The 11,326-nt window shown below is 40.2% G+C and overlaps 1 protein-coding gene across 1 annotated transcript; it reads left to right on the top strand.

Moving 5' to 3' along the window:
* The first annotated feature begins 2,845 nt into the window (after positions 1-2,845).
* On the top strand, positions 2,846-10,080 carry LOC134456821 (zinc finger protein 501-like). Its single transcript, XM_063208391.1, has 4 exons — positions 2,846-3,248; positions 6,009-6,496; positions 6,620-6,932; positions 10,076-10,080. Exons 1-4 carry the CDS (start codon positions 2,846-2,848, stop codon positions 10,078-10,080), a joined length of 1,209 nt encoding a protein of 402 aa, XP_063064461.1.
* Positions 10,081-11,326: the final 1,246 nt, after the last annotated feature.

Here is an 11,326-nt window from a genome sequence, read left to right as displayed (position 1 = left end):
AAAAGTAATAGTTAAAAAACGGTCCGTGTATGGTCCGTGCAACGCTTTGCAGTGCTTTGATCCATTTTTCGAATTTACATGAAAAAAATGAAAAATTGGTTCAAAGTTTCAATTTTTAATTTCCAGACAACTCGGAAAACAGATAGTTGATGTTGTTTTTTCAATTCATTGTAATTTGTCGGTGGCTTTTTGAAAGAGTTAATAGGGGAACTTGAAACCAAAGTAAAAGGAGTCCTTATTCCAATTTTCAATTTCTGCGTCGTGGTTAGACTGAACCATGCATGCGGGGGGGCAGGGGGTGTCTTGGCTCCAGATGTGTTCGTCGCATTAAGTGCCTTCTCCATGCATGCATACATTTAAATTACAAACATCATGTCCTTAATTGTACAGTTCACACCTCCACACCACCCCCACATATTCACACATTTGTTGAGCTTCTGAATGGAAGGCCATGGTTTCTCCCACTGTATGGACCATTAGATATGAAAAGTTCTCTAAGTCAAACTGAAAGTCTTCCCATCATACTCATTTGTTGTTCTTCAAGCAGTCCACTGGTCACGAGTGCCTAAAGTTTGAATGGAACTGAAGCTCATTGGTCAAGACTGGCTGCAACTGAAACACATTGAACTGTCATGTAGAGACTCAAACAATTTCTGTCATCTCAACTGGCCATGTCCTTGAGAAGGCTTCGATTATTTCCTTCAAAAGTGGATATTTTGGTGTCAAAACCACATATCCTCTATGGGGCAAAAACACACAACAAAATGTGGCTTGCTGTTCCAATTCCTTTGGTGGGGACAGGATGCACCACATTAGTGTCTGTCTATATGTAAACAGGTGGAACTGTTCCCCCAATTTCCTGGTTTCATCTCCGATTGGTGGAGCGTACTTTTAATCTGTAATAAATGGTCGGGCATGGGTAGGTTACGCGTTTCCCCAATCCTTCCGGTGTGCCTGGGTGTGCTGTGGCGCAGGGTAGGCCTACGAGTTGGCTAGCTGCGTGTGGATGTCTGTTGATCGGGTTTGAGTGCTCCCAGTGGACGGTCGTCCGACGAGTGTGAGTGGGTGGCTTCGGAAACCACGGCGAACTGGCTGCGTAAAGTGGCCCTTTTCTCGGTGGTGTGACTGCTGGGCCAGTCATGCGCCACGTTCTACAGGCTGCTGTTTTTGTCTTCGCGTCTAGACCTGTCAATCAAGTCTGATGCGCACGAGTGTCGGGAGTTGCGCTTGTTACTGCATGGGGTCAATGGAGTGACTTGACGTTGGGTCTACTTTCCCCGCACCCCTCCAATCAAGCCAATCAGTATTGTGCACGTTGCAGGACTAAACCCGTTTTATTTTTGCTTAACTGTGTTTTATGTGTGTGCATTAAGCACACGCTTTATACTGCATGCTTCGCTCTTCGTATGTACATTAACTTCAATATGCATGCCTGGCTTTTCTTTTGCTCAAGTGAGTGAAGTGTTTTCAATACGGTCCATCTCCTGTTGACCACTTGTGTATAACCTGTTGTTTGCAGTGTATGACCTTGCATGGTTTGTTTTATTATTTTCTTTCTTTGTTTTGTCCTAAGACTGTGGCTGCATAAACACTGTAGGTGTATGGAGAATGTACCAGACTGTGAGATCTGAGTTTGAGAATGTTTTGACCATGCATTTAGAAATATACATATTTGTACAGAAAATAAATGATATGTATGAGACTCACGTCTTTGTCTGATATGCAATGTGCGAACTTGTGTGTCCTTATTTAATGGTTTACTAAAGGGTCTTATCTCTCTCTACGGCTGACCCTCCGTAGTGGCGTAGTCGTGCTTTGGGCTTACCGTAAATAATAATAATATCCACTCTGCTACATATAGAATCCATTACATCCTAATGTACCCTGTATACCACTACACTATAACTGTAGTTCATTGAACTAGTTCAGGTACACCACAGCCAGCATCCACTATTATACTTCTTTGCATTCCTTAAAGTGATACTCTCCCATTTTTTGGAAATAAGCTTATTTTACACCTTCCCTTGAGTTAAATAATAGGGTTTTACCATTCTCCTGTACTTTCAACCATTTTCTTCATCTTTGCATTCCTTTAGGCCCTGTATGGGGTGTCTTCTCATCATTCTACAGCTTATAGTATAACATTGCCCTGATTGGAGTTATTTAAAGGATTGGCCACACATTAAAGTTATTGGGCTCCAGTCTGTTTAAACTGAAATAATATCACCACAAAGTCTCCTCTCACCTAGTATGAACAGGGCAGGTTACATATGGAGTAGGGTTTGGGGCTCAGTAGGGTTCGCTGGAGCTTTTGTAAGCTGTGCCCAGCTCTACAGCACCTTTATATAGGCCCCTACTGATCGGATTTCTCATACATTTGCATTATTAAACTATGCTTAAACTGAAATAATATTACAGAATGTGTACAGTATGACGTGGGGCTCTTGAAGTACATTACTGAGGGTTTCAGGGGGAGAGTTTCACACATGACCTGGGTTTAACCCCTAGGATTGTGCAGTTCACACCTCCACTCCACCCCCACCCACCTATTCACACATTTGTTGAGCTTCTGAAAGGTATACCATGGCTACTCCCACTGTGGGAACCATTAGAGATGCAAAGAATTCAAACTGAATGTCTTCCCACCATCCTCAATTGTTGTACTTCTCATTGGTCAGGATTATTTGCAGCTGAAGCCCATTGGTCAGGCTTGACTGTAAGATGTTGGTAGGAGGGAGGGACTAATCTCACAAAGCATAATAAGGTCACTAAACTGGCATAATGTGAAGCAGTTATTCTAGGTGGCCTGTAGAGATTCAAAACATTTCAGCTACCTCTACTGGCCATGTCATTGAAGGAGATAAAAGAGGAAGACTTTGATGATTTCCTCCAAGAGTATTTACGGCAAACACAAGAGGATGATGCAACCAGTCCACCATCCTGCAAAGAAGAGAAGTGTTTCATAGAGGGAATGAAAGTGGAAGAAGAGACTCATCTCATGGAGGACAGTCATGGTGGTATAATGTCCACCAGTAAGGCAGCAGAACCATCCCAACTGGCCATGTCTACGAAGGAGATTAAAGAAGAAGACTTTGAAGATTTTTACCAAGATTACTTGCGGAGAACACAAGACCCACCACTGTTTAAAGAAGAAATAGGTTTGTCACTGCAAGATTCTGATTCATCCATGGGTAATAGAATGGAACAAGATACCTATCTGATAAAGAACGGTGACATGAACCCCACAGGTAAGTCTTAAAAAACAAATCTAATGTTAAATATGTTTATCATCTCCCAAGTTGTAAAATGAACACTTTTGAGCATCATGCACAATAGTAAATACCATGTACTGTAGGCTATTGTATGTATCTTAACACACATATGCATAAAAATGAACTTAATCAAGCATAAACTAAGCATTTGGTGGTTTCATTAATTTAATTGCTCTAATATGTAATTTAAGGTAGGCTACTGCACTATGAATATATGCTGTAACTTAATATATAGGTGTTGCACACTATACAATACACAGTAAAAAAAGAACTGTTGTTTTAACGGAAAATTGCTGGCAGCAGTGGTTGCCAAAGTCTACCTTTAAACAAATAACGGTATATTTCCTTTTTACATTTTACGGTAAGATTATGGCAGCAGTGGTTGCCAAAGCCTACCGTTAAATAAATAACGGTATTATTTTTTTACATTTTACGGTAAAATTATGGCAGCAGTGGTTGCCAAAACAGATTGGACAGATTATATTCAGGTGAGTTCAATTATAGAGTTACAATCAGACAACTGATTGGACTGATTATACTCAGATGAGTACAATTATAGAGTTGCAATCACAGACAGCTGATTAGACTGATTCTACTCATTGGAGTCCAATAAACATCAACTTAATTAGATACCTAAATAAATGTCCAATTGCCAGATTGTCTAGTGCAGGCAGGTGGACCAGTCTAGTATCATCAATGAAGGGTATGCAAATCCATTCTTTATTTAAAAAAGGCCTGAAAATAACCTTAAGGAAAATGAAGGCCAAAGCTAGCGGGGCAAGCAAGCTAACAAACAAGCTAGTTAGCAAGCCACCATGCAGCCACCCTTACAACGTGACCTGCTAGCCGGGCCGGCCAGGTGAGGGCAGGCCAGCAGCCGGCCAGCCGGCCAGCCGGCCAGCCGGCCTTACAGCCAGCCAGCCAGCTAGCTAGCCAGCAACCAGTGAGCAGTACAATGCAACAGTCCCTGTTTAAATACATGTTCAAGTGAACCATGTGACCCGAGTGATGAAGCGTTTGGCAGGTGCAGGCAGTAAGTTAATCATTGCATGACAGCCCTTAGCACTCAGGTGAGGTCAGGAATTGATTGATAGATTGATTCGGATGGGGTAGAATGACAGTTTCAAATAGACTGGGCTACTTCTAAGAGCTCAAGGGATTACTGTCCCAGGTAGACTTTTTCAGATTATACTAGCCCAGTGATACTCACTATTTTTTCCTCAAGAGCCACATTAGGGGAAAAAAGTCAGGAGGAGAGCCGCATGGAGCGCAACACCCCCCCCCCCTACTTTTCAGGGCCTTTCTTTTTTTTTGGGGGGGGGGGGGGGGGGGATTACATCAGATAGTGTTGGCCTCATTATACATGGTTGTATTATTATTTATGCAAATTATCATTATTAGTAGTAGTATTAATTATTAAATTAATAGTAGGCCTATTATTAAATTATTGAATTATTAATTAATTACCCTATGTCAGCAATTGCTGTTAGGCCTCCTAGCTCACTTTTAAACACTAAAAGACACCTCTGCTGAAGGGCACTTTTACATCAAAGAGCAAATGGGAAGTTCAGTTTAACACCAGTCTAACTCTGATCAATCGAACTGTGGCAAATTTGCTGTGTACATATGTGTACACCGGTGAAAAATAAAGTCATGTACCGTTTCTTGACTACTTCATCTTCACTTAACGGTATTTTCCAATATTTTCTTTTCAGTGAACAGTTCAGTATTTTGTACATATTGACACCAGTGAAAGATAAAGTTATGTACCGTTTCTTGACTACTTCATCTCACTTAACGGTATTTTCCAATATCTTCGTTTACAGAGAACAGTCCAGTATTTTCTACATATGACACCTGTCAAAAATAAAGTTATGTAGCGCTTTTTGACTAAATAGTGGCTTGCCATATTTAGTACAGAGATAAACTGTTTTACATTTTACGGTCACTGACTGTTGCAATTTGACATTTTTTTGCCGTAATTTCAACAGGCACTTTTACAGTGTACATATAAAAAACATACAAGTATGATAGAACACCACTATGAAACAGAGGATGAGAATTATAGAAGAGATGTTTCCCAATCACAAACTGAATTCCCCAGGGTCATCGCTAGGTATAAGTATATTAAACAGAGCGCTAAGGGCCTCAACCAGTTTGTCCCCAAAATTGGGGGCTCGTAAATCGATAGTGACTAAATACGTATTGTTATTATTATTTAATTATGAGGCGTGCTTCCTGACCAATTGTACTTAGGGCCTCCAAAACCATAGCAGCGGCCTTTGAATTCCTCTGTGGCTTTATTATTTCAGTTTTGACAATATTTTCTGATAGCTTATTCAATACTATACACAACACTGAAAACTATCATAGTGAGTTTCAATGTTAAACTGTATCAGCCTTTTCACAGACAAAAACACATTCACTCCATTTTGATGAACGTTACAAGCTATAAATGCTTATAGTACTTTGCAAGTGTTTACATAGAAAATTCAAATCTCCTGACAGAAATGACTCTCACATTATGATTTTATACATTTTCATATATAAATGTTTTGATCCAGTAATCCTCTCTCGTTTCAGGGGATTCACAAATGAAGGGGTCAAATGCAAAAGATGAATGGATGAAAAAAGAAGAAAGCCATAGATATCCTGAAAAAAACTCGACTCAGAAACCTCAGCCTGTGGAAGATCAAAGAACATGTCAAAGAAATCATCAAAGAAAAAATACTGCAGAAAAGCAATTGCAAAGTACCACAACTGGACAGACCTTTCAACAGCAACTCAGACAAAACCAGACAGTTCATACTGGAGAAAAGCGACACCAGTGCATCCAATGTGGAAAGGCCTTTTTATATGCATCTCACTTGAGGACACATCAGATGACTCATACTGGTGCAAGGCCACACCTCTGCACCACATGTGGAAAAGACTTTCCAGATGCAACTCAGTTAAGGGTACATCTGAGGATGCATACTGGTGAAAAGCCTTATACATGTACAGCATGTGGAAAATCTTTTACACAACAAGGTAATCTTCAGCAGCATCAGAGGATCCATACTGGGGAAAAGCCTCATGAGTGTGCAACATGTGGAGAGGAATTCAGACATGCACACTCTTTAAGGAGACACCAAATGAGGAGACACACTGGTGAAAAGCCTTATGAGTGTGCATCATGTGGGAAAGCTTTTGCAGAAAAGTGTACTCTTCATAGACATCAGCAAGTCCATATGGAAGAAAAACCACATCGTCTTACCAAGGGTACGCACACTGAAAAAAAGCTGTACCTGTGTTCAACATGTGGAGTGGCATTTACACAAATGGCAAAACTGAAAAGGCATCAGAAGATCCATACTGAACAAAAGCCCCATCAGTGTGCCACATGTGGAAAGGCATTTACACAAACGGCAAATCTGAAAAGGCATCAGAAGATCCATACTGAACAAAAGCCTTACCAGTGTGCCACATGTGGAAAGGCCTTTGCACGAAAATGTCATTTAATTGTACACGAGAGGACTCATTCTGGACAAAAGCCTTACCAGTGTGCAACATGTGGAAAGGCCTTTGTAAAATCAGATAATTTAATCGCACATGAGAGAACTCATTCTGCAGAAAAACCTTACCATTGCAGCACATGCGGCAAGGCCTTTGCACAATTAGGCAATTTAAAAATACATCAGGCTGCTGTACACAATACTGGTGAAAAGCCTTACCAGTGTGCAACATGTGGAATGGCTTTTGCGGTCAAATCGTATTTGACTGCACATCAGAAAAGATGCAATTGCAGTGTACCGTGTGTGTGAAGTCCTTTCCATAGAAAAACTCTCGTACTCATAGGAGGACTCTCACTGACAAATGCCTTACCACGTATAACTTGTTATACCAAATACCAAAACTTATTTCAAACAAATGGCCATATTTGGAAAGGTCTTGAGAATACACAGAATATGAAAAGGCATTTGTTGAAGGTGCATTTGTAAACACTGCTTACTTTTTAGGAGAAATCCATAATCACACAGAGTGAATGTTATACCTGTAGATGGTAACAGTTTTTAACTTTTTAATGTGTTTATATATCGATTGTTGATTTGCGAAATATCTTAACTAGAGACTAATAATCATATATGCCCTCACATTCCCAATGTAAACACATGCCATTAACATACATACTTTTTACATACACAAACGCATCCATATTCCCATGGCACTGTCTTTCTCACTAATGTATTTTAGTTTAAATAACAAGGAGTCAAAGACTGACTTTATTGATAGTTTTGTAGCAGCAACTGGTTTTGACTTCGAATAATGAGATCAATGCTCTCAGAAACAAGTACGCCTACACCTTTGGTCATCATGTCTGTTTATATAAAGAAACATTTATTTTATGTAGGACGGACAAGATTCTTGTATGGGATCATGTGTATTCGACTTTGTAAATAATCACTGTATGTGACTGTCTGTAAAGGATGTAATGGGTTGAGGGTGGTTTAGCAATTGTACACCAACATGTCACAATGTATTTCCTGTTGTGCTTTTCCTGTCATGAATAAAGATTTATTAATGAAATAATGTCTCTGTTTTCTGTCATTTGTCCAACAATGATGGCTGACATCGCCGTCATTTTCATTTGCAATGCATTTAATAGAGTTTCCATTCTGAACAATTGAATGGAGTAGTTGGGCCAGTTACTTATAAAGACAATATCCTGTACAAACTAAAAAAAAACAGTTGGCTGATCACAACAGTTTCAACACTTCGAAACAGTCGAAACAGGTTTGCTATTTTTTTGTAGAGATGCACCGGATCCTGATGTTTAGGATCCTGCCGGATACCGGATCCACTGCTTAAGATCCTGCCGTATCCGGAACTGGATACCGGATCCTACAAAGGAGTTGAAACATATAGTCTACTTGCACACAAGGGCCCTTTTTATTGTGTTGGCTCAAACTATTGTTTAGATTCACTGACTTACTGCCATACTGCCTGCAACGGCCGCTTGCAAAGGGCTTTCACTCCATGCAGTGATTGGGGTTGTGAAAGACTGACTGAAAAGCCTAGACTAGACATGCACCTGATCCTGATTTTTAGGTAACATGCCGGATACCGGATCCACTGCTTAAGATTATGCCGGACCCGGATCCTGTGAAAAACCCTATTATCCTGCCGGATCCGGAACCGGATCCGGATCCGGTGCATCTCTATTTTTTTGTCATCATCCTGTAATGTATATTACTGAAGGATTTGTAGTATATCTTTGCTCTGGCAAATGGACCATGAAGGGGTTGCCATGCATTTAAGTTGAGCGCTAAAGCTCTAATCTGCTAAACAAAATGTATTTATACAGTATGCCTTATTAAGGGCTTGCAGTTGCTTAAGTGCTCTACCATGCACACGTTCATGTGACAAGGGAAGATAGTTATTTCCGGCTTTACATATATGATTTCAACATTGGCCTCAGAAAATTAACAAAAAATAATATTTAAAAAGTTTCAAAAGAGCACGTTTGAGTACAGATAGAGTACAGAGGGACAAATGGAAAAGTGCTTTAGGACTACATACAGTACAGGCCAAAGGTGTGGACTCGCCTTCTCATTTAATTAATTCTCTTTATTTTTGTGGCAATTTACAGAACTTGAACATTTTCAGGGAGGGCATCAAAACTGTGAATGAACACATGTATAATTATGTGCGTAACTGTTACAAAAAAATGAAAATGTAAATAAAATAAAAACAATTATTTCTTTTTTTCCTTTTTTAAAAAGCCAAGTAAAGTAAAAATACTCAGTCAGTCAAGTCAATTTTAATTGATACAAGCATTACAAGAGAAATTTTCTTGATCTGATAATGGGTTTCTTGGTCAGCATAGCAGGTTGTCTAGGTGAAACAGTGATACAAAAGTAAAAGTAATAGTTAAAAAACGGTCCGTGTATGGTCCGTGTAACGCTTTGAAGTGCTTTGATCCATTTTCCGAATTTACATGAAAAAGATGAAAACTTGGTTCAAAGTTTCAATTTTTAATTTCCAGACAACAGATAGTTGATGTTGTTTTTTCAATTCATTGTAATTTGTCGGTGGCTTTTTGAAAGAGTAAATAGGGGAACTTGAAACCAAAGTAAAAGGAGTCCTTATTCCAATTTTCAATTTCTGCGTTGTGGTTAGACTGAACCATGCATGCGGGGGGGAAGGGGGTGTCTTGGCTCCAGATGTGTTCGCCGAATTAAGTGCCTTCTCCATGCATGCATACATTTAAATTACCAACATCATATCCTTAATTGTAAAGTTCACACCTCCACTCCACCCCCACATATTCACACATTTGTTGTTTGTTTCCCATCATACTCATTTGTTGTTCTTCAAGCAGTCCACTGGTCACGAGTGCCTAAAATTTGAATGGAACTGAAGCTCATTGGTCAACAGCTTATCTGCAACTGAAACACATTGAACTGTTATGTAGAGACTCAAACAATTTCTGTCATCTCAACTGACCATGTCCTTGAAGGAGGCAAAATGGGAAGGCTTCGATTATTTCCTTCAAAACTGGATATTTTGGTGTCAAAACCACATATCCTCTATGGGGCAAAAACACACAACAAAATGTGGCTTGCTGTTCCAATTCCTTTGGTGGGGACAGTATGCACCACATTAGTGTCTGTCTATATGTAACAGGTGGAACTGTTACCCCAATTTCCTGGTTTCATCTCCGATTGGTGGAGCGTACTTTTACTCTGTAATAAATGGTCGGGCATGGGTAGATTACGTGTTTCCCCAATCCTTTAGGTGTGCCTGGATGTGCTGTGGCGCAGGGTAGGCCTACGAGTTGGCTAGCTGCGTGTGGATGTCTGTTGATCGGGTTGAGTGCTCCCAGTGGACGGTCGTCCGACGAGTGTGAGTGGGTGGCTTCGGAAACCACGGCGAACTGGCTGCGTAAAGTGGCCCTTTCTCGGTGGTGTGACTGCTGGGCCAGTCATGCGCCACGTTCTACAGGCTGCTGTTTTTGTCTTTGCGTCAAGACCTGTCAATCAAGTCTGATGCGCACGAGTGTCAGGAGTTGCGCTTGTTACTGCATGGGGTCAATGGAGTGACTTGACGTTGGGTCTACTTTCCCCGCACCCCTCCAATCAAGCCAATCAGTATTGTGCACGTTGCAGGACTAAAACCGTTTTATTTTTGCTTAACTGTGTTTTATGTGTGTGCATTAAGCACACGCTTTATACTGCATACTTCGCTCTTCGTATGTACATTAACTTCAATATGCATGCCTGGCTTTTCTTTTGCTCAAGTGAGTGAAGTGTTTTCAATACGGTCCATCTCCTGTTGACCACTTGTGTATAACATGTTGTTTGCAGTGTATGACCTTGCATGGTTTGTTTTATTATTTTCCTTCTTTGTTTTGTCCTAAGACTGTGACTGCATAAACACTGTAGGTGTATGGAGAACGAGGAACTGTACCAGACTGTGAGATCTGAGTTTGAGAATGTTTTGACCATGCATTTAGAAATATACATATTTGTACAGAAAATAAATGATATGTATGAGACTCATGTCTTTGTCTGATATGCAATGTGCGAACTTGTGTGTCCTTATTTAATGGTTTACTAAAGGGTCTTATCTCTCTCTACGGCTGACCCTCCGTAGTGGCGTAGTCGTGCTTTGGGCTTACCGTAAATAATAATAATATCCACTCTGCTACATATAGAATCCATTACATCCTAATGTACCCTGTATACCACTACACTATAACTGTAGTTCATTGAACTAGTTCAGGTACACCACAGCCAGTATCCCCTATTATACTCCTTTGCATTCCTTAAAGTGATACTGTCCCATTTTTTGGAAATAAGCTTATTTTACACCTTCCCTTGAGTTAAATAAAAGGGTTTTACCGTTCTCCTGTACTTTCAACCATTTTCTTCATCTTTGCATTCCTTAAGGCCCTGTATGGGGTGTATTCTCATCATTCTACAGCGTATAGTATAACATTGCCCTGATTGGAGTTATTTAAAGGATTGGCCACACATTAAAGTTATTGGGCTCCAGTCTGTTTAAACTGAAAT

The sequence above is a fragment of the Engraulis encrasicolus genome, chromosome 1, assembly GCF_034702125.1.
Source record: "Engraulis encrasicolus isolate BLACKSEA-1 chromosome 1, IST_EnEncr_1.0, whole genome shotgun sequence".
In the NCBI taxonomy this organism is placed as follows: domain Eukaryota; kingdom Metazoa; phylum Chordata; class Actinopteri; order Clupeiformes; family Engraulidae; genus Engraulis; species Engraulis encrasicolus.
Note: the sequence above shows the minus strand (reverse complement) of the source record. Positions and strands in the feature narration are given on the sequence as shown.

Bases quoted from the DNA above. Each gene is read 5' to 3' on its own strand.
- LOC134456821 (XM_063208391.1), top strand. From the start codon at position 2,846: ATGTCATTGAAGGAGATAAAAGAGGAAGACTTTGATGATTTCCTCCAA. The intron at 3,249-6,008 runs GTAAGTCTTAAA...AAAATACTGCAG, and splicing joins CGGTGACATGAACCCCACAG to AAAAGCAATTGCAAAGTACC. The intron at 6,497-6,619 runs GTCCATATGGAA...AGGCATCAGAAG, and splicing joins CTCTTCATAGACATCAGCAA to ATCCATACTGAACAAAAGCC.